This window comes from Salvelinus fontinalis, chromosome 28, assembly GCF_029448725.1.
Source record: "Salvelinus fontinalis isolate EN_2023a chromosome 28, ASM2944872v1, whole genome shotgun sequence".
Classification (NCBI taxonomy): Eukaryota; Metazoa; Chordata; class Actinopteri; order Salmoniformes; family Salmonidae; genus Salvelinus; species Salvelinus fontinalis.
Genome location: NC_074692.1, coordinates 33,823,986 through 33,851,111, shown reverse-complemented (window position 1 = coordinate 33,851,111; position 27,126 = coordinate 33,823,986). Strand labels below are relative to the sequence as shown.

General features: G+C 43.9%; 1 protein-coding gene across 2 annotated transcripts in view; it reads right to left on the bottom strand.

Annotated features, from left to right (window-relative positions):
* Positions 1 to 25,505, bottom strand: part of LOC129826622 (serine/arginine repetitive matrix protein 4-like) — a 131,580-nt gene extending 106,075 nt beyond the window's left edge. Inside the window, exons 1-2 of one of the 2 annotated variants that reach the window (XM_055887544.1) lie at positions 25,007 to 25,082; positions 16,665 to 16,727 (exon numbers count right to left, since the gene is read on the bottom strand). Coding sequence is in view for 1 of the 2 variants with exons in the window: in XM_055887543.1 (XP_055743518.1) it covers positions 25,007 to 25,140 (134 nt within the window). In the remaining variant the exon portion in view is untranslated. Of the gene's footprint in view, positions 1 to 16,664; positions 16,728 to 25,006 lie in introns of both variants that reach the window. The other variant, XM_055887543.1, reaches the window with a different exon arrangement.
* Positions 25,506 to 27,126: the final 1,621 nt, after the last annotated feature.

Below are 27,126 nucleotides of genomic sequence, written 5' to 3'. Positions count from 1 at the left end.
AGAAAGTTGACATTAATTGTAGCTTAATCCACTCCATAATGTTGACATTAACTGTAGCTTAATCCACTCCATAATGTTGACATTAACTGTAGCCTAATGCACTCCATTATGTTGACATTAACTCTAGCCTAATCCACTCCATAGTGTTGACATCAAACTGTAGCCTAATGCACTCCATTATGTTGACATTAACTGTAGCCTAATCCACTCCAGAAAGTTGACATTAATTGTAGCTTAATCCACTCCATAATGTTGACATTACCTGTAGCTTAATCCACTCCATAATGTTTACATTAACTGTAGCTTAATCCACTCCAGAAAGTTGACATTAATTGTAGCTTAATCCACACCATAATGTTGACATTAACTGTAGCTTAATCCACTCCATAATGTTGACATTAACTGTAGCCTAATGCACTCCATTATGTTGACATTAACTGTAGCCTAATCCACTCCATAGTGTTGACATTAACTGTAGCCTAATGCACTCCATTATGTTGACATTAACTGTAGCTTAATCCACTCCATAATGTTGACATTAACTGTAGCTTAATCCACTCCATAATGTTGACATTAACTGTAGCCTAATCCACTCCATTATGTTGACATTAACTGTAGCCTAATGCACTCCATTATGTTGACATTAACTGTATTGATCTCCAAATGCCACGTTATTAAATGTCCAGCCTGATGTCCCTCTTTCTCTATCCCTTTCTCCTTTCTTTCTCTTTACCTCTCTCGCTCTCTCACTCTCCTTTTCTCATTCTTTCTCTGTCCTCTCTCTCTCTTTCCCTACCGCTCTCCCTCGTTCAACATCGTCTTATTCTGCTTTTATGCTGCCTATACTTATATGGCTTTTTAGTCACACTCACAAGGCCCAGAGTTGATAGCTCTCTTCCATTCACAAAGTTCCACATACTATATATCTCTCTCTGGAGAAGGAAATTGTTAGTGTCCTTGGGTACCAAGTCAATCCCCTTTGACGGGTCTGCATCAAAGAACATGTAATTGACATCTGGTAGTGGTACGTGTATAAAATCACTAGAGAATCCAGAAAAAAAAGCCATATTACAAACTAATGTATTTGTTGTGATAATTGCGCTGTTTGCACTAGAACCTCTTATTTCATATGCCTTGCCAACGTGATATTTTGTATTTATTTTATATTATTTTATTTCACCTTTATTTAACCAGGTAGGCCAGTTGAGAACAAGTTCTCATTTACAACTGCGACCTGGAAAAGATAAAGCAAAGCAGTGTGACACAAACAACAGAGTAACACAGAGTAACACATAAACAAACGTACATTCAATAACACAATAGAAAAATATAGGTACAGTGAGTGCAAATGTAGAAGAGTAGGGGGGTAAGGCAAGAGATAGGCCATAGAGGCGAAATAATTACAATTTAGCATTAACACTGGAGCGATAGATGTGCAGATGATGATGTGCAAGTAGAGATACTGGGGTGCAAAAGAGCAAGAGGATAAGTAACAATATGGGGATGAGGTAGTAGGGTGTGCTATTTACAGATTGGCTGTGTACAAGTACAGTGATCGGTAAGCTGCTCTGACAGCTGATGCTTAAAGTTGGAGAGGGAGATAAGACTCAAGCTTCAGTGATTTTTGCAATTCGTTCCAGTCATTGGCAGCAGAGAACTGGAAGGAAAGGCGGCCAAAGCAAGTGTTGGCTTTGGGGATGACCAGTGTAATACTTGCTGGAGCGTGTGCTACGGGTGGGTGTTGCTATGGTGACCAGTGAGCTGAGATAAGGCGGGGCTTTACCTATCAGGACTTATAGATGACCTGGAGCCAGTGGGTTAGACGACGAATGTGTAGTGAGGGCCAGCCAACAAGAGCATATAGGTCGCAGTGGTGGGTAGTACATGGGGCTTTGGTGACAAAATGCACTGTGATAGACTACATCCAGTTTGCTGAGTAGAGTGTTGGAGGCTATTTTGAAAATGACATCGCCGAAGTCAAGGATCGGTAAGATAGTCAGTTTTACGAGGGTATGTTTTGCAGCATGAGTGAGAGAGGCTTTGTTGTGAAATAGGAAGCCAATTCTAGATTTAATTTTGGATTGGAGATGCTTAATGTGAGTCTGGAAGGAGAGTCAATACAGGGCTAAGATTGAATCATACTACACTGGCTCTGACGCTCGTTGGAGATGGCAGGGCTTGCAAACTATTGCAGACTACAAAGGGAAGCACAGCCGTGAGCTGCCCAGTGACACGAGCCTACCAGACGAGCTAAATCACTTCTATGCAAGCTTCGAGGCAAGCAACACTGAGGCATGCATGAGAGTATCAGCTGTCCCTGACGACTGTGTGATCACGCTCTCCGTAGCCGACGTGAGTAAGACGTTTAAACAGGTCAACATACACAAGGCTAAGGGGCCAGACGGATTACAAGGACGTGTGCTCCGGGCATGTGCTGACCAACTGGCAGGTGTCTTCACTGATATTTCCAACATGTCCCTGATTGAGTCTATAATACCAACATGCTTCAAGCAGACCACCATAGTCCCTGCGCCCAAGAACACAAAGGCAACCTGCCTAAATTACTACAGACCCGTAGCACTCACGTCTGTAGCCATGAAGTGCTTTGAAAGGCTGGTAATGGCTCACAACAACACCATTATCCCAGAAACCCTCGACCCACTCAATTTGCATACCGCCCAAACAGATCCACAGATGATGCAATCTCTATTGCACTCCACACTGCCCTTTCCCACCTGAACAAAAGGAACACCTATGTGAGAATACTATTCATTGACTACAGCTCAGCGTTCAACACCATAGTACCCTCAAAGCTCATCACTAAGCTAAGGAACCTGGGACTAAACACCTCCCTCTGCAATTGGATCCTGGACTTCCTGACAGGTCGCCCCCAGGTGGTGAGGGTAGGTAGCAACACATCTGCCACACTGATCCTCAACACTGGAGCTCCCCAGGGGTGTGTGCTCAGTCCCCTCCTGTACTCCCTGTTCACCCACGACTGTATGGCCAGGCATGAGTCCAACACCATCATTAAGTTTGCAGACGACACAACAGTGGTAGGCCTGATCACCGACAACGACGAGACAGCCTATAGGGAGGAGGTCAGAGACCTGGCCGGGTGGTGCCAGAATAACAACCTATCCCTCAACGTAACCAAGACTAAGGAGATGATTGTGGACTACAAGAAAAGGAGCACCGAGCACGTCCCCATTCTCATTGACGTGGCTGTAGTGGAGCAGGTTGAGAGCTTCAAATTCCTTGGTGTCCACATCAACAACAAACTAGAATGGTCCAAACACACCAAGACAGTCGTGAAGAGGGCACGACAAAGCCTCAGGAAACTAAAATGATTTGGCATGGGTCCTGAGATCCTCAAAAGGTTCTACAGCTGCAACTTCGAGAGCATCCTGACAGGTTGCATCACTGCCTGGTACGGCAATCGCTCGGCCTCTGACCGCAAGGCACTTCAGAGAGTAGTGCGTATGGCCCAATACATCACTGGGGCAAAGCTGCCTGCCATCCAGGACCTCTACACCAGGCGGTGTCAGAGGAAGGCCCTAAAATATGTCAATGACCCCAGCCACCCCAGTCATAGACTGTTATCTCTACTACCGCATGGCAAGCGGTACCGGAGTGCCAAGTCTAGGACAAAAAGGCTTCTCAACAATTTTTACCCCCAAGCCTTAAGACATCTGAACAGGTAACCAATGCTTACCTGGACTTTTTACATTGTGTGTCCCCCCAACCCCTCTTTTACGCTGCAGCTAATCTCTGTTTATCTTATATGCATAGTCACTTTAACCATACATTCATGTGCATACTACCTCAATTGACCCGACCAACCAGTGCTCCCGCACATTGGCTAAGTGGGCTATCTGCATTATGTCCCACCTCCCGCCAACCCCTCCTTTTACGCTACTGCTACTCTCTATTCATCATATATGCACAGTCACTTTAACCATACCTGCAGGTACATACTACCTCAATAAGCCTGACTAACCGGTGTCTGTATATAGCCATGCTACTCTTTTTTCAAATGTATTTTTACTGTTGTTTTATTTCTTTACTTACCTACACACACACACACACACACACACACACACACACACACACACATACCTTTTTTTTCTCGCACTATTGGTTAGAGCCTGTAAGTAAGCATTTCACTGTAAGGTCTACACCTGTTGTATTCGCGCCCGTGACAAATAATCTTTGATTTGATTTGATCAGAGAATCACCAGCAGCAAGAGCAACATCATTGATATATACAGAGAAAAGAGTCAGCCCGAGAATTGAACCCTGTGGCACCCCCATAGAGACTGCCAGAGGTCCGGACAACAGGCCCTCTGATTTGACACTCTGAACTCTATCTGAGAAGTAGTTGGTGAACCAGACGAGGCAGTCATTTGAGAAGCCAAGGCTATTGAGTCTGCCGGTAAGAATGCGATGATTGACAGAGTCGAAAGCCTTGGCCAGGTCGATGAAGACGGCTGCACAGTACTGTCTTTTATCGATGGCAGTTATGATATTAGTTAAGACCTTGAGCGTGGCTGAGGTGCACCAATGACCAGCTCGGAAACCAGATTGCATAGTGGAGAAGGTACGGTGGTATTCGAAATGGCCGGTGATCTGTTTGTTAACTTGGCTCTCGAATATTTTAGAACGGCAGGGCGGGATGGATATAGGTCTATAACAGTTTGGGTCTAGAGTGTCTCCCCCTTTGAAGAGGGGGATGACCGCGGCAGCTTTCCAATCTTTGGGGATCTCAGACGATACAAAAGAGAGGTTGAATAGGGTAGTAATAGGGGTTGCAGTGTTTCCTATCTTCAGTGCAGTGGGCAGCTGGGAGGAGGTGCTCTTATTCTCCATAGACTTTACAGTGTCCCAAAACGTTTTGAAATTAGTGCTATAGGAGGCAAATTTCTATTTGATAAAGCTGGCCTTAGCTTTCCTAACTGACTGAGTGTATTGGTTCCTGACTTCCCTGAAAAGTTGCATATCGCAAGGGCTATTCGATGCTAATGCAGAACGCACAGGATGTTTTTGTGCTGGTCAAGGGCAGTCAAGTCTGGGGTGAACCAAGGGCTAAATCTGTTCTTAGTTCTACATTTTTTGAATGGGGCATGCTTATGTTAAGATGGTGAGGAAAGCACTTTTAAAGAGCAACTAGGCATCCTCTACTGACGGGATGAGGTCAATATCCTTCCAGGTTACCCGGGCCAGGTCGATTAGAAAGACCTGCTCGCTGAAGTGTTTTAGGGAGCGTTTGACAGTGGTCGTTTGACCGCGGACCTGTTACGCACGCAGGCAATGAGGCAGTGATCACGGAGATCCTGGTTGAAGACAGTAGAGGTGTATTTAGAGGGCAAGTTGGTCAGGATGATGTCTAAGAGGGTGCCCATGGTTACGGATTTAGGGTTGTACCTGGTAGGTTCCTTGATAATTTGTGTGAGATTGAGGGCATCAAGCTTAGATTGTAGGACGGGCGGGGTGTTATGCGTGTCCCAGTTTAGGTCACCTATCAGTACGAACTCTGAAGATAGATGGGGGGCAATCAATTCACATATGGTGTCCACGGCACAGCTGGGGGCTGAGGGGGGTCTATAACAAGCGGCTACGGTGAGAGACTTGTTTCTGGAAAGGTGGAATTTTAAAAGTAGAAGCTCGAATTGTTTGGGCACAGACCTGGAATGTATGACAGAACTCTATAGGCCTACAGGCAGAGAGAAGACAAAGTGGCAGAGTAAATTCAACCACACCTTTGTTTCATCACAAAACCAGAGCAACCTCTGCCTGGTGGAGTCCACAAAGCATATTACAATTAAGAACGAGTTACATGACTCTCAGCATGGTCAAGCAAGTTAATGTTTCCAACATTTTCGGACTATGAAACAACTATTTATTTAAAACACTAGACAGTTCCTGCAAGTCACAAAGAATCCCCTATGCTTAGTCTAATACAGTGACAACAGATTCCAGAAACAATTTAATCCAATTAACGTAAACTAAATATCATGTGGCTGTCCATGGAACTGATTTCTGTTTGTTTGTGTGTGTGTGTGTGTGTGTGTGTGTGTGTGTGTGTGTGTGTGTGTGTGTGTGTGTGTGTGTGTGTGTGTGTGTGTGTGTGTGTGTGTGTGTGTGTGTGTGTGTGTGTGTGTGTGTGTGTGTGTGTGTGTGTGTGTGTGTAATATAGGCCTACAAGTAATTCCATACAAATGAAGAATAGCATGAATAAACATGTTGACTCCCCCTACTTGTAGCCACCGGAGGACAGCAGCACAACGAAATACAGCAATTCAAGTTTTTTTGACGTTTGGCTTGATGTAGTGTGATGTGATTGGTGTGAAACCAAATCCAAATTGGTTTCCCGTGACAAATTTTTTGGTGCGCCAAGACCATTCATAGTTGAGCTCACTCAGTTTAGCTCAATGCTGACTGGCTATTATTGTATAAAAAAAATGATCAAGGGAGGCCAAATTCTCGCTGGCTTCCCTTGCATTCAGTGCTGCAGGCGTTAACAAAATATCATATTAATTTTGACCAGACAGCATTAGGAAGATGGGCTGCACATACAGAGACAGAGGGGCGCTGTTTTGCTTGCTCGGATGCTTTCGCCGGTGAGATACATTCAGCCTCGAATTGAAGGGAAATTATGAAACACAGACAATTATTTTATGTATTTTTCTTTTTTTCATGGTAAATTTTTGGGGGAAGCCTGGCTTCCCTTGGCATCCATGAATACAAGCCACTGTTGACATCACATTTGCCCACGCTGAAGAACAGAGGGTAAAGAAGATTATTTTAGAACTAGGACTATTATTTCACTTTGAGATTAGATGTAAAATTGAATGGCGGGTGGTGGAATCTGTGAGGTGCCATCTAGTGATTCATGGACAGGAATAAATAACTGCCATTAGATAGTCCTCATGCCAACACTTCTTCACTTTGTCACAGAGAACTTTGAGAACACAGAAGAACATTACTACAAAGGTGTTTCAACATCGAACATGAATAGTCACAGTTAGAATTGGAACTGAAGGTGAGAAACTAGCCTATGTCAACATGCCAGTTAAAGGGATGCTAGCTGTCTCCATAGACTTCCAGTCATTGCGCTAATGCTATGGCTCCAGAAACTACAGTCAACTTCCTTCTAACTGCACGCAGAGACATTAAAATGGTATCCACGACTCTGAGTAAATAGAAACAAAGGGTATTGCCAGAAATGTCCCACTATAGCTTTAAAGCTGGAATCCGTAGTGGTGAAACTCTCACATCCGATATTACAGCAACAAGGAAATGACTTCAAACAACGAACATGTTTCAGACCCTGTGTTTTTTCCCTCGGATATCATTGCATTCATAATAGAACAGCAGAGTGTGAATTTTATTTTATCACGATGCTGGATGCTCTCCTCCTCCATTTCATAAACAAAAAAACTAACCAATATCAAATGTGCTGGGGACAACAGTGGCCCTATTTCCATTTATGCAGATTTCAGCTTTAAGGACATATGTCTTCCTGTCCGTTATTTTAGTTCTTATGAGCTAAGTTAACACACAGTTTTATGGAAGCTGATATACTGACAGACTGGAACATTCTATAAAAGAAATTCATGACAGTGGATTTTACAAGTCTTTCATGGTACCCACACTATTAGAGCACAGCAGAGCACAGCAGCATACAACTCATTCTGTTCAACACAAATTACTTTAAATGCCACAAGACTCTTTAAATGTCAATGTGTTTTATTTTTACATAAAAGTGAACTGTGAGCTGACTAATGGTACATTTCTCCAAGTTCAATATAGTTGTCAGGGCCTCATAGCAGAGGGCCCATCAAAAACCACTCCTTCAGTTATGTCCGAAATATGTCATTTACATAAGTATTCAGACCCTTTACTCAGTACTTTGTTGAAGCACCTTTGGCAGCGATTACAGCATTGAGTCTTCTTGGGTATGACGCTACAAGCTTGGCACCCCTGTATTTGGGGAGTTTCTCCCATTCTTCTCTGCAGATCGTCTCAAGCTCTGTCAGGTTGGATGGGGAGCGTTGCTGCAAAGCTATTTTAAGGTCTCTCCAGAGATGTCCGGGTTCTGGCTGGGCCACTCAAGGACATTCAAAGACTTGTCCTGTAGCCAATCCTACGTTGTCATGGCTGTGTGCTTAAGGTCCTGTTGGAAGGTGTACCTTCGCCCAGTCTGAGGTCTTGAGCGCTCTGGAGCAGGTTTTCATCAAGGATCTCTCTGTACTTTGCTCCATTCGTCTTTCTCTCGATCCTGACTAACCTCCCAGTCTCTGCCGCTGAAAAATATCCCCACAGCATGATGCTGCCACCAACATGCTTCACCGTAGGGATTTTGAAAGGTTGCCTCCAGACTTGACCCTTGGCATTCAGGCCAAAGAGTTCAATCTTGGTTTCATCAGACCAGAGAATCTTGTTTCTCATGGTCTGAGAGTCTTTAGGTGCCTTTTGGCAAACTCCAAGCGGGCTGTCACGTGCCTTTTACTGAGGAGAGTCTTCCGTCTGGCCACTCTACTATAAAGGCCTGATTGGTGGAGTGATGCAGAGATGGTTGTCCTTCTGGAAGGTTCTCCCTTCTCCACAGAGGAACTTTGGAGATCTGTCAGAATGACCATTGGGTTCTTGGTCACCTCCCTGACCAAGGCCATTCTCCCCAATTGCTCAGTTTGGCTGGGCGGCCAGCTCAGGAAGAGTCTTGGTGGTTCAAAACGTATTCTATTTAAGAATGATTGAGGCCACTGTGTTTTTGGGGACCTTCAATGCTGCAGAAATGTTGGTGTACACCCTTCCCCAGATCTGTCAATCCAATCAATTGAATTCACCACAGGTGGAGTCGAATCAAGTTGTAGAAACATTTCTAGGATGATCAATGGCAACAGGATGCAATTGAGCTCAATTTCGAGTCTCATAGCAAAGGGTCTGAATACTTATGTCAGTCTTTTACCAAATAGGGCTTCTTCTTCTGTATACCACCCCTACCTTGTCACGACACAACTGATTGGCTCAAATGCAATAAGAAGGGAATAAATTCCACAAATTAACTTTTAACAAGGCACACCTGTTCATTGAAATGAGTTCCAGCTGACTGCCTCATGAAGCTGGTTGAGAGAATGCCAAGAGTGTGCAAAGCAGTCATCAAGGCAAAGGGTGGCTACTTTGAAGAATCTAAAATATAAAATACGTTTAGATTTGTTTAACATTTTTTTGGTTACGACATGATTCCATATGTGTTATTTCATAGTTTTGATGTCTTCACTATTATTCTACAATGTAGAAAATTGTAAAAATAAGGAAAAACCCTTATGAGTAGGGGTGTCCAAACTTTTGACTGATACTGTATATATTTCCTGTCCTAGATACAAGGCAGACATTTCAAAACCTTATTCCTATATGATTTATTGTTTTACTGTCTTTTTTGCCATTTATGAATGTGTTATTCAATGTGTTTTTATGGGCTTTAGTAGTAAAGACCCAATTAATGTTAATTATTAAAAATGTTATATCTAAAGGGGTTTTAAAATTCTAAATCAAATAGGTAAATGATCCATGGTATGACCTTCTTAAAACAGCTTAGAATGTCATACCGGACCCAATTTCTGCCTGCTTGAACGGCAATAGCTCAGATACACATGAAACATGAAATTAACCGGGGAATTGATAGAACATTGCTCAGAGATCTACAAAAACACTTTACCATTACAAATAGGTAAATATTTCCTTGAAGAGCCCACAGCTGCACACAATATATGTAATCCAAGACCAAACTGGTTGAACAGTCGGAAAACTAGCTAAGTGAAACCGTAATATAAAATGATAACTACATTCAGACAAAATCATTCATACACTCAAGAGATAAACAACTCCATAACATAGATGTTGCAAAACAGTCTGTCACGCCCTGGCCTTAGTTGTCTTTGTTTTCTTTATTATTTTAGTGTAGGTCAGGGTGTGACATGGGGGATGTGGGTGTTTTTGTCATGTCTAGGGGTTTTGTATGTTTATGGGGTTTTGTCTAGTCTAGGTGTTTGTTTGTCTATGGCTGCCTAGATTGGTTCTCAATTAGAGACAGCTGTTTATCATTGTCTCTGATTGGGAACCATACTTAGGCAGCCATATTCATTGGGTATGTCGTGGGTGATTGTTTATGTCATTACGTAAGTTGCCTGTGTCTGCACTTGTCGTAGTATAGCTTCACGTTAGTTCGTTTGTTGTTTTGTAAGTCTGTTTAAGTATTCTTCGTTACGTTATAATAAATAGAAGAATGTATTTATATCACGCTGCGCCTTGGTCCTCCTCTCTTCCAACATACGACGATCATGACAGAGTCTAAAATGTTCTTCTACATTTCTGGTAAACATCACTACAATACATTTGCATTAGCTGTCACCCTGGCCTGATATTGGCTACACTATCTAGCTACTCCCCTCTCCTTACTAGCCTGATATTGGCTACACTATCTAGCTACTCCCCTCTCCTTACTGGCCTGATATTGGCTACACTATCTAGCTACTCTCCTCTCCTTACTGGCCTGATATTGGCTACACCACCTAGCTACTGCCCTCTCCTTACTGGCCTGATATTATCTACACCACCTAGCTACTTCCCTCTCCTTACTGGCCTGATATTATCTACACCACCTAGCTACTGCCTTCTCCTTACTGGCCTGATATTATCTACACCACCTAGCTACTGCCCTCTCCTTACTGGCCTGATACTATCTACACCACCTAGCTACTTCCCTTTCCTTACTGGCCTGATATTAACTACACCACCTAGCTACTTCCCTCTCCTTACTGGCCTGATATTAACTATACCACCTAGCTACTTCCCTCTCATTACTGGCCTGATATTAACTATACCACCTAGCTACTTCCCTTTCCTTACTGGCCTGATATTATCTACACTATCTAGCTACTTCCCTCTCCTTACTGGCCTGATATTAACTACACCACCTAGCTACTTCCCTCTCCTTGCTGGCCTGATTTTAGCTTCACTATCTAGCTACTTCCCTCTCCTTACTGGCCTGATTTTAGCTTCACTATCTAGCTACTTCCCTCTCCTTACTGGCCTGATTTTAGCTTCACTATCTAGCTACTTCCCTCTCCTTACTGGCCTGATTTTAGCTTCACTATCTAGCTACTGCCCTATCCTTACTGGCCTGATTTTAGCTTCACTATCTAGCTACTTCCCTCTCCTTACTGGCCTGATTTTTAGCTTCACTATCTAGCTACTTCCCTCTCCTTACTGGCCTGATTTTAGCTTCACTATCTAGCTACTGCACTCTCCTTACTGGCCTGATTTTAGCTTCACCATCTAGCTACTTCCCTGTCCTTACTGGCCTAATTTTAGCTTCACTATCTAGCTACTTCCCTCTCCTTACTGGCCTGATTTTAGCTTCACTATCTAGCTACTCCCCTCTCCTTACTGGCTTGATTTTAGCTTCACTATCTAGCTACTGCCCTCTCTTTACTGGCCTGATTTTAGCTTCACTATCTAGCTACTGCCCTCTCCTTACTGGCTTGATTTTAGCTTCACTATCTAGCTACTGCCCTCTCCTTACTGGCCTGATTTTAGCTTCACTATCTAGCTACTGCCCTCTCCTTACTGGCCTGATTTTAGCTTCACTATCTAGCTACTGCCCTCTCCTTACTGGCCTGATTTTAGCTTCACTATCTAGCTACTGCCCTCTCCTTACTGGCCTGATTTTAGCTTCACTATCTAGCTACTGCCCTCTCCTTACTGGCCTGATTTTAGCTTCACTATCTAGCTACTGCCCTCTCCTTACTGGCCTGATTTTAGCTTCACTATCTAGCTACTGCCCTCTCCTTACTGGCCTGATTTTAGCTTCACTATCTAGCTACTGCCCTCTCCTTACTGGCCTGATTTTAGCTTCACTATCTAGCTACTGCCCTCTCCTTACTGGCCTGACTTTAGCTTCACCACCTAGCTACTGCCCTCTCCTTATAGGACAGCAGTGCTCAGCAGGAGCAAAGTACATTGTGCCGCATTTTGTTGTGCTGCCAGCTTGAAGCGAAAAACTCTCCTCATTTTGAGTAGTAGACTCTGGCACGGTGACATCCAGATGGTTACTAGTACCATTTAATACCAATATGACAAGTTATTTCTTGTATAGGCTGCTATCCTACTCTTAATGAAATCAAGTGGGATGGGACAAATTGGCCACTTTAGCTACCGCCGACTACGTGTGATACAGCTGCCCGGCTTGTCGTTATGTTAGCTAATTGGCATGTCCCGGTGACATCCAGATTGTGAACAATACTACAAGTTATTTCCCTCGCCCATCAAAATAAACATAACTTTCTTTTACAAGTTTTAACTAGCGCCATGCTGCTGTTGTTGCCAGCTGGCCATCACAAAGTAGTTAGCTGGGAAGGGCTCATCAGGACAACTGACTGAAGTAACTGAACCCAATCCTTTCATCTCCACTCGACTCTCATCTGCACGACATACTGTACATCGTCAATTTGAGCGCCAGGCGTGTCCGTATAGCATCTCCCTGAAATCCTGCTGTTAGATTAGGGAGGCATTACTCCAGAGAAACCCCCTGGGGACAAGCGTTCCAGTCACTCTCCAACTCTGTACCATAGTAGCTCAACCTGAGCATGGCAGTACTGGGAGAGAACCCAAGCTAGGTTCGAAGGAGGAAATACAGGCCTGGATATCAGCTGCTCTCCAGCTCTGTACCATGGCAGCACAGCCAGGAGCATCCAGGCCCAACACCATGGAAATCCAACCCAGCACCACCAATACTGCACAGATGGGCATAGTTAGAACCACAGTGGCCTCAGAGTCATAACCTAAGGAAACGTTAATGTATGTATGTACTGTACAGAAAGAGTTTCAGCACCCTCTACACATACAGACACCAGGAAGCTATAGTACATATACAAGACTTCCCACGGTTACCACTAAATACTTCAATGTGCTGTGATGCTCAATGATATTCTGAAAAGAGTGCCATTTGGGACACTTCTAGAGTCCTGCTAGGAGGCTGTATCTGTATCATTATACCCTGAATGAGCAGTCTGGTCCAATGAGAAGATAGTAATGAACATACCTAACCAGTCTGGTCCAATGAGCAGACAGTAATGAACATGCCTGAGCAGTCTGGTCCAATGAGCAGACCGTGTGAACATGTCTGAACAGTCTGATCCAATGATCAGACAGTATGAACATGACTGAGCAGTCTGGTCCAATGAGAAGACAGTAATGAACATTCCTGAGCAATCTGGTCCAATGAGAAGACAGTATGAACATGCCTGAACAGTCTGGTCCAATGAGCAGACCGTGTGAACATATCTGAGCAGTCTGGTCCAATGAGCAGACAGTAATACAATGCCTGGGAACACTGAGAGGGAGAAGAACTAGCAGTGAAATAGAATACAATGCCTCTAACCGACACTGAGTTGGGAAGGGAAGAGAGATAGAGGGGAGGGAGGGAGACAGAGATGAGAAAGAGAGAAAGACAGAGGTAGAGACATATATAGAGAAAGCTAGAGAGAGAGAGAGAGGGAGAGAGACTGAGCGAGAGAATAGGAGGGGAGAGAGAGATATAATGAGAGAATGATAAAAAAAGAGAGGTACTAGTGGCAGGACTGTACTCCGGTATCATCCCCTCATCCATCAAGTTCGGAGGAGAGGATGAGAGTGGCTACTCCCCAGGGAGTACTTCTGCCTCTGGTCTACATATGAGAGAGAGTCTATTGTTCATTTACAGCTACACTGAGTCTGTATCCGTGTGTTAGAAAGTGGATCCCATCTCTATGCTCTTCCATTCAAGAGGGACTAGTGCCACTGGTTTAGATTGAAGGTGACTTTTTTCCCTATTCATTCACAGACTACTATGCCTCTATGCCAATGTGTGTTGTTATAAAATCTATCCTCTATGCCTTTGGATGCAACAGCAATTAATTCCTTGTTCATTTACAGGCTACTCAATGTGTTAGAAAGTGTATCCCCAATGCCTTTGGATGGAGGGAACAGCTTCCAATCCCTTGGCTGTAATTTATTTTCCTGGCTAGAGCAGTGGGCTGAGGGCTGAGGTAAGAGGCTCCTCCCCCCGCTACACTCCCACAGACTACCATCTGCCTCAGTGTTGGACAAGTCCCTGTTAACCCCTGCAAGCACACACAAACAAGCAGGGCGTGCACACACACACACACACACACACACACACACACACACACACACACACACACACACACACACACACACACATGCAGGCACATGAACACACACACAAAGACCACGATAGCCCCCGACTCTGTGCCCCAGCGGCCTGCATTTTTAATGAAGAGCGCCTCTGAACAAAACAGCTTGCAGGGCTATAATAGCTGAAGGCTGGAACCTCCAGCTGTAGAGTTAGTCAGCTCATGCCTAGCTCCCTCCCTCCATTCTTCCCTCCATTCCTCCCTTCCTCCATCCCTGACTCCATCCATTCCTCCCTTCCTCCATCCCTGACTCCCTCCATTCCTCCCTTCGCCAACCCGGATGAAGAAGAGGTGAAGACTGGGAAGAGAGAAGGGGAGGACAGAGAGGAAGAGGGGACAATAGAGGGTAGGAGGGAAGGAGAGAGGGGAAGGAGAGAGGGGAGGGGGAGGGGAAGGAGAGAGGGGAGGGGAGAGGGGGAGAGGGGATGGGGGAGGGGAAGGAGAGACGAGAGGGGGAAGGAGAGAGGGGAGGGGAAGGAGAGATAGGAAGGGGGAAGGAGAGAGGGGAAGGGGGAAGGAGAGAGGGGAGGGAAAGGAGGGAAAGGAGAGAGGGGAGGGTGAAGGGAAGGAGAGAGGGGAGGGGAAGGAGAGGGGAGGGGAAGGAGAGAGGGGAGGGGAAGGAGAGAGGGGAGGGGGAGGGGAAGGAGAGAGGGGAGGGGAAGGAGAGAGGGGAGGGGGAGGGGAAGGAGAGAGGGGAGGGGGAGGGGAAGGAGAGAGGGGAGGGGAAGGAGAGAGGGGGGGGAGGGGAAGGAGAGAGGGGAGGGGGTCTGTGGTTCTCAAGCTCCAGTAACGATGGAAGAATGAAGACAGAGAGAGGAATGAAAAGACAGAGAGAGGAATGAAAAGACAGAGAGAGGAATGAAAAGACAGAGAGGAATAAAAAGACAGAGAGGAATGAAAAGACAGAGAGAGGAATGAAAAGACAGAGAGGAATGAAAAGACAGAGAGGAATGAAAAGACAGAGAGGAATGAAAAGACAGAGAGAGGAATGAAAAGACAGAGAGGAATGAAAAGACAGAGAGACGAATGAAAAGACAGAGAGGAATGAAAAGACAGAGAGGAATGAAAAGACAGAGAGGAATGAAAAGACAGAGAGAGGAATGAAAAGACAGAGAGAGGAATGAAAAGACAGAGAGAGGAATGAAAAGACAGAGAGGAATGAAAAGACAGAGAGGAATGAAAAGACAGAGAGAGGAATGAAAAGACAGAGAGGAATGAAAAGACAGAGAGAGGAATGAAAAGACAGAGAGGAATGAAAAGACAGAGAGACGAATGAAAAGACAGAGAGGAATGAAAAGACAGAGAGGAATGAAAAGACAGAGAGGAATGAAAAGACAGAGAGAGGAATGAAAAGACAGACAGACGAATGAAAAGACAGAGAGGAATGAAAAGACAGAGAGACGAATGAAAAGACAGAGAGACGAATGAAAAGACAGAGAGAGGAATGAAAAGACAGAGAGAGGAATGAAAAGACAGAGAGAGGAATGAAAAGACAGAGAGACGAATGAAAAGACAGAGAGAGGAATGAAAAGACAGAGAGAGGAATGAAAAGACAGAGAGGAATGAAAAGACAGAGAGGAATGAAAAGACAGAGAGACGAATGAAAAGACAGAGAGAGGAATGAAAAGACAGAGAGAGGAATGAAAAGACAGAGAGAGGAATGAAAAGACAGAGAGAGGAATGAAAAGACAGAGAGAGGAATGAAAAGACAGAGAGAGGAATGAAAAGACAGAGAGAGGAATGAAAAGACAGAGAGTTGGAATGAAAAGACAGAGAGAGGAATGAAAAGACAGAGAGACGAATAAAAAGACAGAGAGACGAATGAAAAGACAGAGAGAGGAATGAAAAGACAGAGAGGAATGAAAAGACAGAGAGAGGAATGAAAAGACAGAGAGACGAATGAAAAGACAGAGAGAGGAATGAAAAGACAGAGAGAGGAATGAAAAGACAGAGAGACGAATGAAAAGACAGAGAGAGGAATGAAAAATGAAAAAAAAGGACAGGAAAAGGGGAAGGAGGAGGGAAGACACTGATTGAACATGAAACATCTCTCTTTCTCTGTCTCCCCCTCTTCTCCTCTCTCCATCTCTGTCTGTTCTACAATAACTGTCACTTCCCAGGAGTTCACTAGGATTGTTCATCACCCCTCGGTTATACACAGTGAATAATGTGATTCTATGAGCGAAAGAGAGAGAGGGAGAGAGAGAGAGAGAAGGGGAGAGAGGGAGGGAGAGGGGGAGAGCAAGAGAAAGAGCGAGGGATGGAGCAGGAGAGAAAGAGAATGATAAACAGAGAGAGGAAGTGCGCAAGTGAAGAGAGGAACTAGGCCTGAGGCTATGTGTTCTGTTGGGCTAAGCATTCCCCAGTTACCGTCAGTACGCGACAGAGCATCACCAACATACATACCGTTCCTACAGCACTCTACCAGGGAGGATGCTCCTCTTCTCCTCTACAATCTCCTTGTGTTGTCTATGTGCATTGTGGATGGGGAGAGAGAGTGAGAGAGAGTGGGAAAAGAGAGTGTGGAAAGAAAGTGTGTGTGAGAGAGAGAGAGAAAAATAAAGAGGGATGGAGAGAGCGAGAGAGAAAGTGGAAAAAGAGAAAGATAAATAGAGAGATAGAGAGAGGTTGATAGGTTGATGTGAACAGAGTGTTAGCTGTCTGATTGACAGCCTGTGCTCTGGCTGGGGAAAAATTTGGAACATTTGTTCGGTTGGTTGTAAATGTCTGCCTGGCTACCCAGACTACTTGCTCTGGCTGATCGCTACGCCACACCCACTGGCGCTAGTTTATTCCTAAGAATGTGTCTGGATCTGAGTACCTCCCTGACCCTTCACTGAATGCGAGCACTTTTGCGGCTTACTGATTGGTTCAGAAACTGATGTGTTGGGCCAGAGCCAGAAACACACGTGGGTAAAGTGGAGGTTTGAAAATAAGTCATTGGCTTTGATTCCCTGATTGGTTAGAGACGATCCAATCACTGATGACTTTGTTTTGTACAACTCATCTTGTGCTCCTCGTCACCATAAACAACTTCAATGATGGCAGTCTCAGACTAAAGTAGCGAATGACAGAGCTGTGATGCTTGCATCAACGTCAATGTTAGCCACAGTTAGCCTCTCCAGAGCAGAGGAGAGGAGACACTGGAGCTGGAGGACAAGCTTTAAGAAGGGCTAAAACTGAACAGACAGGCAGAGAGAGCCAGCATCCACTAATGCAGCATCCGCTGGTGCTATCGCAGACACTATAAGCACAACCGTTACACTGCACACTAAAAAATGAGGGTTCCCGCAAGGTTTCTTTGGGAAGGGTAATGGTTCTATGTGGAACCATACTGACTCAAATAACCTTTTGAACCCTTCAATGGTTCTTTACAATTCACAAAGGGGCTCTTTGGGAAGGGTAATGGTTCTTTACAGTTCACAAAAGGGCTCTTAACCTGTATGGTTCTTCAAAATGATCTACAAAGAATCTTTCAGATTGAGAAATTTTCTTTATAGAACCATTCTCCATAAAGGTTCTATAAATAACCATAAAAAAGGGTTCTATATAGGCCTAAAAAGGGTTCTATATAGCCCTAAAAAGGGTTCTATATCGCCCTAAAAAGGGTTGTAACCAATGTTCCCCGGGACTGCCGCACAGAAGCTCGAGATTGAACTTCACTCAACTTTGTATTTCCCCTTTAGTTAAGACTATCAACGTTTCCCTCGACTATGGGACTTGCCCATACTCAACACTTTCAATGCAACATACCGAAACAAAACAAACTATGCAAGACTTAGTATGTAAAGCGGACTATGCAAGAGATCTTCTTATAGGCAGAACGCACCGGAGTAGGATTCTATTGCATTGACAGGCTTGAATAAGCTAAGTAGACAATGGGCAGAATATATCATCATTTGTCTGATTCTCTGTAATAATGGTATGGGAATAATAATTATCTTTATTTTGTAAAGTAGTTTCTTGCAGCAAATAACACATTTTCAGTCACCTCCTTGTCTGAAGTGGATAAACAGTTTAATGTCAAGCATATTTTTTCCAAAGACCTAATGGAAGGTAGACCTACATTGAACACCACACATTGGCTTTTGTGTGTGCTCAGATCAACACGGAGAGAGATGGTATATTTAGATGGTGTATTTTTTTATATATGCAGAAATCAAGAGTACTGTTTCTCTGTTCCCCTTCATTTTGGCAGGAGGGAATTTGTGTTCAGTCAACAAACTGGCTAAAATGAAGTCACATTGTAATATTCAACATAGAAAATAACCCTTTGAACAAGCCACGTGTTGAATCACAAAACAAATGTTTAAATAAATAGAGTATCACTGGCATTTTGTGAATAGAAGAATATGATCAGGTAAACATATTATTGCCTTATTTCAGGGTTCAATATATAATTTACTCATGCATGTTGCATGTGCTGTGAAATGGATTACCATAATCCCCATTAAAATAACAATCATTTTAATAGTAACACAACAGCCGTGTGATACAACTTTTAGTGATGATAGTGGGTGTCAAACCCAAATTATTAGAATAGATGCTAATTAGCAGAAGCTTTTATCCAATCATTTACAGAGAAGCGCATGCATGCATTTTCTTACAGGTGGCCCCAGCGGGAATCGAACGCACCGTCCTGACATTGCAGGTGCCATGCTCTACCAACTGAGTCACACATAAGCATCAGTAGTGTAAAAAGTATCCAAATGTCATACTTGAGTAAAAGTAAATATACCTTAATAGAAAATGACTCAAGTAAAAGTAAAAGTTACACAGTAAAATACTACTTGAGTAAAATTCTAAAAGTTATTGGCTTTAAATATACTGAAGTATCAAAAGTAAATGTAATTACTAAAATATACTTAAGTATTAAAAGTCAAAGTATGAATTATTTCAAATAATAAGCAAACCAGACAGCATAATTTTCTTGTTTTTTTATTTACGGATAGCCAGGGGCCCAGTTCAACACTCAGATATCATTTACAAATAAAGCATTTGTCTTTAGTGAGTCCGTCAGATCAGAAGCAGTAGGGATGACCAGGGATGTCCTCTTGATAAGTGCATCAATTTGACCATTTTCCTGTCCTGCTAATCACTCAAAATGTAACAAGTACAGTGCCTTGCAAAAATATTCATTCATTTTTTTCCTATTTTGTTGCATTACAACCTGCAATTTAAATTGATTTTTATTTGGATTTCATGTAATGGACATACACAAGATATTCCAAATTGGTGAAATTAAATTTTAAAAAATTACTTATTTCAAAAAATAAAAAATAAAAAACAATGAAAAGTGGTGCGTGCATATGTATTCACTCCCTTTGATATGAAGCCCCTAAATAAGATCTGGTGCAACCAATTACCTTCAGAAGTCACATAATTAGTTAGATTGCACACAGGTGGACTTTATTTAAGGGTCACAAGATCTCAGTATATATACACCTGTTCTGAAAGGCCCCAGAGTCTGCAACACCACTAAGCAAGGGGCACCACCAAGCAAGCGGCCCCATGAAGACCAAAGAGCTCTCCAAATAGGTCAGGGACAAAGTTGTGGAGAAGTACAGATCAGGGTTGAGTTCGAAAAAAATATCCAAAACTTTTAACATACCACGGAGCACCATTAAATCCATTATAAAAAAATTGAAAGAATATGGCACCACAACAAACCTGCCAAGAGAGGGCCGACCACCAAAACTCACGGATCAGGCAAGGAGGGCATTAATCAGAGAGGCAACACAGAGACCAAAGATAACTCTGAAGGAGCTGCAAAGCTCCACAGCGGAGATTGGAGTATCTGTCCATAGGACCACTTTAAGCCGTACACTCCACAGAGCTGGGCTTTATGAAAGAGTGGCCAGAAAAAAGCCATTGCTTAAAGAAAAAATTATCAAACACGTTTGGTGTTCGCCAAAAGGCATGTGGGAGACTCCCCAAACATATGGAAGAAGGTACTCTGGTCAGATAAGACTAAAATTTAGCTTTTTGGCCATCAAGGAAAACGCTATGTCTGGCATAAACCCAACACCTCTCATCACCCCGAGAACCATATCCCCACAATGAAGCATGTTGGTGGCAGCATCATGCTGTGGGTATGTTTTTCATCGGCAGGAACTGGGAAACTGGTCAGAATTGAAGGAATGATGGATGGTGCTAAATACAGGGAAATTCTTGAAGGAAACCTGTTTCAGTCATTCAGAGACTTGAGACTGGGACGGAGGTTCACTTTCCAGCAGGACAATGACCCTCAGCATACTGCTACAGCAACACTTGAGTGGTTTAAGGGGAAACATTTTAATGTCTTGGAATGGCCAAGTCAAAGCCCAGACCTCAATCCAATTGAGAATCTGTGGTATGACTTAAAGATTGCTGTACATCAGCGGAACCCATCCAACTTGAAGGAGCTGGAGCAGTTTTGCCTTGAAGAATGGGCAAAAATCCCAGTGGCTAGATGTGCCAAGCTTATAGAGACATACCCCAAGAGACTTTCAGCTGTAATTGCTGCAAAGGGTGGCTCTACAAAGTATTGACTTTGGTGGGGTGAATAGTTATGCACGCTCAAGTTTTCTGTTTTTTGTCTTATTTCTTGCTTGATTCACAATAAAAAACATTTTGCATCTTCAAAGTGGTAAGCATGTTGTTTAAATCAAATGATACAAACCCCCCAAAAATCCATTTTAATTCCAGGTTGTAAGGCAACAATTCGGGAAAAATGCCAAGGGGGTTGAATGCTTTTGCAAGCCGCTGTACTTTTTGGTGTCAGAGAAAATGCACGGAGTAAAAAGTTTTCTTTATGAATGTAGTTAAATAAAAGTAAAAGTTGTCAAAAATATATATAGTAAAGTAGACATACCCCCCAAAAAAAACATTAAGTAATACGTTAAAGTATTTTTACTTAAGTACTTTACACCACTGCCTTCAATGAAGGTTATCAGAGAAATTGCAATCTCACGTGAACTTCAGAACTGTTACACTGTTGATCGTGACATAATGTTAGTTGTTTTGTGAGTTAGTACCATATGTAAAATACATTACTATATAAGCAATAAGGCACCTTGGGTGATTGTGGTATTTGGTCATTATAGCACGTCTAAGGGCTGATCTTACCATGGCGCAACGCGGAGTGCCTAGATACAGCCCTTAGCCGTGGTGTTTGGTCATTATAGCACGTCTAAGGGCTGATCTTACCATGGCGCAACGCGGAGTGCCTGGATACAGCCCTTAGCCGTGGTATATTGGCCATATACCACAAACCCCCCAAGGTGCCTTATTGCTATTATAAACTGATTACCAAAGTAATTAGAGCAGTACACATGCATGTTTTGTCATACCCATGGTATATGGTCTGATATACCACGGCTTTCAGCCAATCAGCATTCAGGGCTCGAACCACCCAGTTTATAATGATATTTATACAAATTGCTCGCTATATTGTGCCATTTCCTTTTCAGCATGGATCCAGAAACTATAGTGGATGCATAACCAGGCCAGCTCATTACAGCTTGGTTTGGCTGGACTCGGGTCGGCTCAATAGTTTGAATAGGAATAGGGTGTAATTTGAGACAGAGACTCTATCTCTGTGTCTCTATGTCTGTCTCTATGTCCTGTTGATAAGTGCTGCCCCGTCCTGACGGCAGCACGTCACTGTGTGAATCCCCAGACTGGGTTTTAGTGTGTACGTTGTTTTGGTCAGGATGGGGCGATAGGATGAGGGATAAAGTTGTCAGTGCCGGGAGATCGTGTCTGATTGTGAGGATGGGATCAGCTAGAACAGGAGGATCAGGATAAGTGGATGAGAGAGAGAGGATACGATAAACACTTATACGACGATGACACATACCTGTCTGTCTGTCTGTCTGTCTGTCTGTCTGTCTGTCTGTCTGTCTGTCTGCCTGTCTGCCTGTCTGCCTGTCTGCCTGTCTGCCTGTCTGTCTGTCTGTCTGTCTGCCTGTCTGTCTGCCTGTCTGTCTGTCTGTCTGTCTGTCTGTCTGTCTGCCTGTCTGTCTGTCTGTCTGCCTGTCTGTCTGTCTGTCTGTCTGCCTGTCTGTCTGCCTGTCTGCCTGTCTGTCTGTCTGTCTGTCTGTCTGCCGATCTGTTTTTCTTCTGTCTGTCTGCCTACCTGTCTGACTGTTTTTCTTCTGTCTGTCTGTTTTTCTCCTGCCTGTCTGTCTGTCTGTCTGTCTGCCTGTCTGCCTGTCTGCCTGTCTGTCTGTCTTTCTGCCTGTCTGCCTGTCTGACTGCCTGTCTGTCTGCCTGCCTGTCTGTCTGTCTGCCTGCCTGTCTGTCTGTCTGTCTGTCTGCCTGCCCATCTGTTTTTTTTCTGTCTGTCTGCCTACCTGTCTGACTGTTTTTCTTCTGTCTGTCTGCCTACCTGTCTGACTGTTTTTCTTCTGCCCATCTGTTTTTCTTCTGTCTGTCTGCCTGCCTGTCTGGCTGTCTGTCTGCCTGCCTGTCTCTCTGCCTGTCTGTTTTTCTCCTGCCTGCCCGCCTGTCTGTATTTCGCCTGCCTGCCTGCCTGCCTGTCTGCCTGTCTGCCTGTCTGTCTGTCTGTCTGTCAGTCTGTCTGTCTGTCTGTTTTTCTTCTGTCTGTATGTCTGTCTGTGTGCTCTGAGGGCTGATAGTACAATGACAGTGGGCATGAATACATAACACACATGTTGTTTTACACTCTGTTGGGAACAAACAATTCATTCCCTTCAAAAAAATCATTAACCTAACCTTAACCCCTAACCCTAACCCTAACTCTAACCATAACCCTAACCCTAACCCTAACCCTAACCCAAACCCCTAACCCCTAACCCCTAACCCTAACCTTAACCCCAAACCCCTAACCCTAACCCTAATTCTAACCCTAATTCTAACCTTAACCTTAAACCTCATCCTTAATCCTAAAATAGCTCCTTTCCTTGTGTGGACCTGACGAAATGTCCCCACGCCCGGTCCCCAAAAGGATAGTAAAACCAAACGCACACACACACATACACACACACTGAAAAGGAGCATGAATACGTAACACACACGGTGGCACTTCACAGAGAGACAAAGGCATATGGCCACCATGTCACTGGAGGGGACAGAGCCTCAGAGAGAGAAGATAAGACAAGCATGTAACATTTAAAGGAAATTGGGAAATTCTACTGAAGCCTCTGTCATGTTTACTTGATATGCCTGCCTGTCATGTGTTTTCTTCTCTGTTATGTAATCCTCTATCTACATATAACATGTAGACATGTTGAAACCTTAACTCAGGGGTGTCAAACTAATTTTGCCCCAGGGGCCGCATTCGGTCTTTAACGAGTTCCGCACTGAAAATGGGTTATATTTCCTCACGACAAAATGTGGGAAAAATAGTCCTGTATTCATCATTTCTTTTTTTAATTTTCTATTCTCCTTGACTGTCTAGCTTTCATCTCAGTGATTATTAGTGAGCTGGACACAGTCAATAAACTGTATGAATGTAGTGATTATTAGTGAACTGGACACAGTCAATAAACTGTATGAAGTCCATTATCATCTATTCACAGTTTCGATGTGGTTTTAGTCATTTTAAAGCAGGGGTCAAAGTAAGGCGGTATGGTCGGACACCGGGAAAACAAATAGTGAGCCTATCATATGAGCTTATCACAATAATGAATAATAACAATAATGAAAACACCATTAAGAAAAGTATAGGACAACACGTTTTATCAGAGGCATGAACAATGAGCGAATGGACTTGAAAACTGGTGATAAAGCCTACGCTCCAAAATGTGATGTGGTTCGATGAGAACACTCGACACCAAGACGTGTCCAGACAGAAGTGGACTCATCAATTCTGGCCTAATGACAATCACCAAATGTCATTAGACTTTTTGGTGCTTTGTGTAACAGATGTCTCTCCATTGTTTGGAGGCTGACTATATATGTTGTGACTAGATGAACGTGCTCGCTAGCCTAGTAAAGAAGACCTTTGACGTGATTGTTTGACAACCAGATGAAAACATCCTGACTGGTTGTGTTTATGACACAATAAAAGGTAACACATTTTAATAGTGAAATAACAAATCTTGACGACTAGGCCAACAGAGATCCTATTGAATGAATAGGGATTCTATACGTAATTCTATGATTAGGACCACAGAGATCCTATTGAATGAATAGGGATTCTATACGTAATTCTATGATTAGGTACATAAAATATGTTGGTGCATGCGCAGCATATAGGAGGTCACATACCGGGAAGAAATTAATTCTACTTGCACCCTTGTTTTAAAGTAAATTGAGTCCCCCCCCCACACACAAAAAAAATGATCATAAATAAAAGCAATATTGTATTTACACATTTTAACTCGCATCACCTGCATGATGGATTGGTCCCCTACGTGGGCCGTATGTTTGACACCCCTATCTTAATTCCGTATTAATTCACTTGGTGTTGGACTGTGTACTGAGTGCTCATAGTTACAAGAGGTTTAACCACCTGCTTGTTTGCTTGATTCAGCTACAGCCCAAACATGTTTTACATACTCATCTTTCATATCTACCAGCATGTCTACAGGTGGGCAATTCTATCATACGCATAGGTACAAAATAAACCTGATTTTACAAAACTACACTTGCATTATTGACATAGAGAGAGATGAAGAGAATTGAGAGATTGAGCGTATTGTATGGTTGAATTGTTCAACAATGTTGATTGGCAATAAAAATGTCACATTTTTGTCACGTCAATAAAGCCTTTTGAAATTTGAATTATAGAGATAACTGACCTGATTACCCTCCTCCGTGCGGTGATGCTGGCCACGATGATGCTCCCTGGTCTCGGTGTGGCCACAGCCTTGAACGTGCCCTTCCAGAACTTCTCAAAGAGCTGCTTCTCCCACTGGTGCTCCAGGCTGGCCATGCTGTCCGTTGTCCCCAGGGGGAGAGGGGCGCAGGGAGCCAGGGAGCGAGCCAAGGGGGGCTGGGGGTCCAGGGCTGCCCCTGGGAATGTGGTCTCGTTGAGGGAGACTTCACATGTACTATACTCTACTACAGGAATGTGTTGGAGAGCGGAGCGCTCCGGAGCTGTCCAAGTACTGAATCTGAATACACACGGGGAAACACAGCAAACAGCAACCGTTGTTCTCTTCCTGCTAGAGTAGGTCAATGTGTCAGTGCTCAGAGCTGCTCCTCTCTTCTGTTCTCTTCTTTCTACGGGGGGAGCATGTGGACCAAGCTGGACAAGACAAAGGCTTCTTCTCCTGCTGCTGCTGCTGCTGCTGCCACACCGTCAGGCTGTTTTTTGTTCTCTCTGAGGGGGGTAGCGTTTCTCTCCCTCTCCTCTTCCCTGTCTTTCTGCTCTGTGTTGTGTGGTAGTCTTCAGTTAGAGCAGAGAGTCACAGGCCAAAAAGGAGAATCCTCCTCTCCGGTCAGAGCCAAGGAGCCAATGACGGACGTAGTGTGTAAGGGAGTGATTCTCAGCGTGTTGCACAGGGACTCATACACACACACCGACGGGTGGATGAGATCTGAGAGCCGAGGCGAGTGTGTGCTGACTGTATATGTCTGGGTTTGTGGGCGTGAGTGAGTGAGTGGGTTTGAGAGTGTATGGACGAGCGTGCGGAGTGTGTGACGTGTGTGTTCAAAGCGAGTGAGGAGCCCAGCTGACTGGTAGCTTGTTTTGTCTTTCTAGGACTGTGACGTTGGGAGTAGGTCAGGGAGAGTAGGACACCTTGTTTCTCCTCTCCTCTCTCTCTCTCTCTCTCTCTCGTGTGATCTTTTTTCTTTCCCCTCCTATTATTTTACGTCTTATTTCCCTCACTCTGTTCCCTCCCTTTAGTTACTCTCATTCTCTTACTCAGTCTCTTTCCCTTTTAGTCTCTCTGTGTCCTTCTCCCTCCCTCCCTCCCTCTAGGCCCCTCTCTCTCTGTGTCTTGGACAAAGGGCCAAGCCGTTTCCCCCCATTAGCATAACAGAAGGCTGGGTTTGAGAGAAGCGGCCGGTGCATGTGTCTGACACAATAACCCCCAAGGATCAGAGTTTTTCCCCAGCAAGCCTGTACCTACCTACAGTATACAACATAAAACAAAAGCAGAGTCCAACGATGTAATATTACACAGCCCAACACAACCCAGATTACAGAATAACAACACAACAGTGTTTCTACACAGCCCAACTCTTCTAGCTACAATAAGCACCACACCCAATCCCCTCTCTCCTCTCTGCTCTCCCTGCCGCTCACATCATCTGTCATAATATCTACTAATGCAATGCTGAGTACTCAATTTAGGAAGACATATTTGATTAATCATTTACTGTTGGATAGGATTCAAAATTGGCTTTGACAGCTTGTTTCATTGAACCTTTATTTAACTAGGCAAGTCAGTTAAGAACACATTCTTATTTACAAAGACGTCCTACACTGGACAAACCCAGACGACAATGGGCCAATTGTGCGCCGGCCTATGGGACTCCCAATCAGTGCCAGTTGTGATACAGCCTGGATTCGAACCAGGGTGTCTGTAATGACGCCTCAAGCACTGAGATGCAGTACCTCAGAGTGCTGCGCCACTCGGGAGCCCAAGTGGCAGTGATGATACATCTGAATATTTATGATCAAGGAATACACTGCAAGCAATAAATCTCTGGCAGCAAAACGTCCATTATTACTTGACCTTACCAGAAGCTTCTCCAAGTTTTTGTATTTGTGGTTAGAACAGGCAGACTTTGATCCGTCATAAATGGGGATAACAATCACCTGGCCAGGCTTGTTCTAATAGATATGCACGGAGGCACTCCAAACTAAAGCCAAGCTCAGTTAGATTATACATTAGCTGATAACATGAAAGTTAATGTCGAACAACACCAGCCACTTAATGATAAAAGCGGGCAGCCTGGATCGTCATCA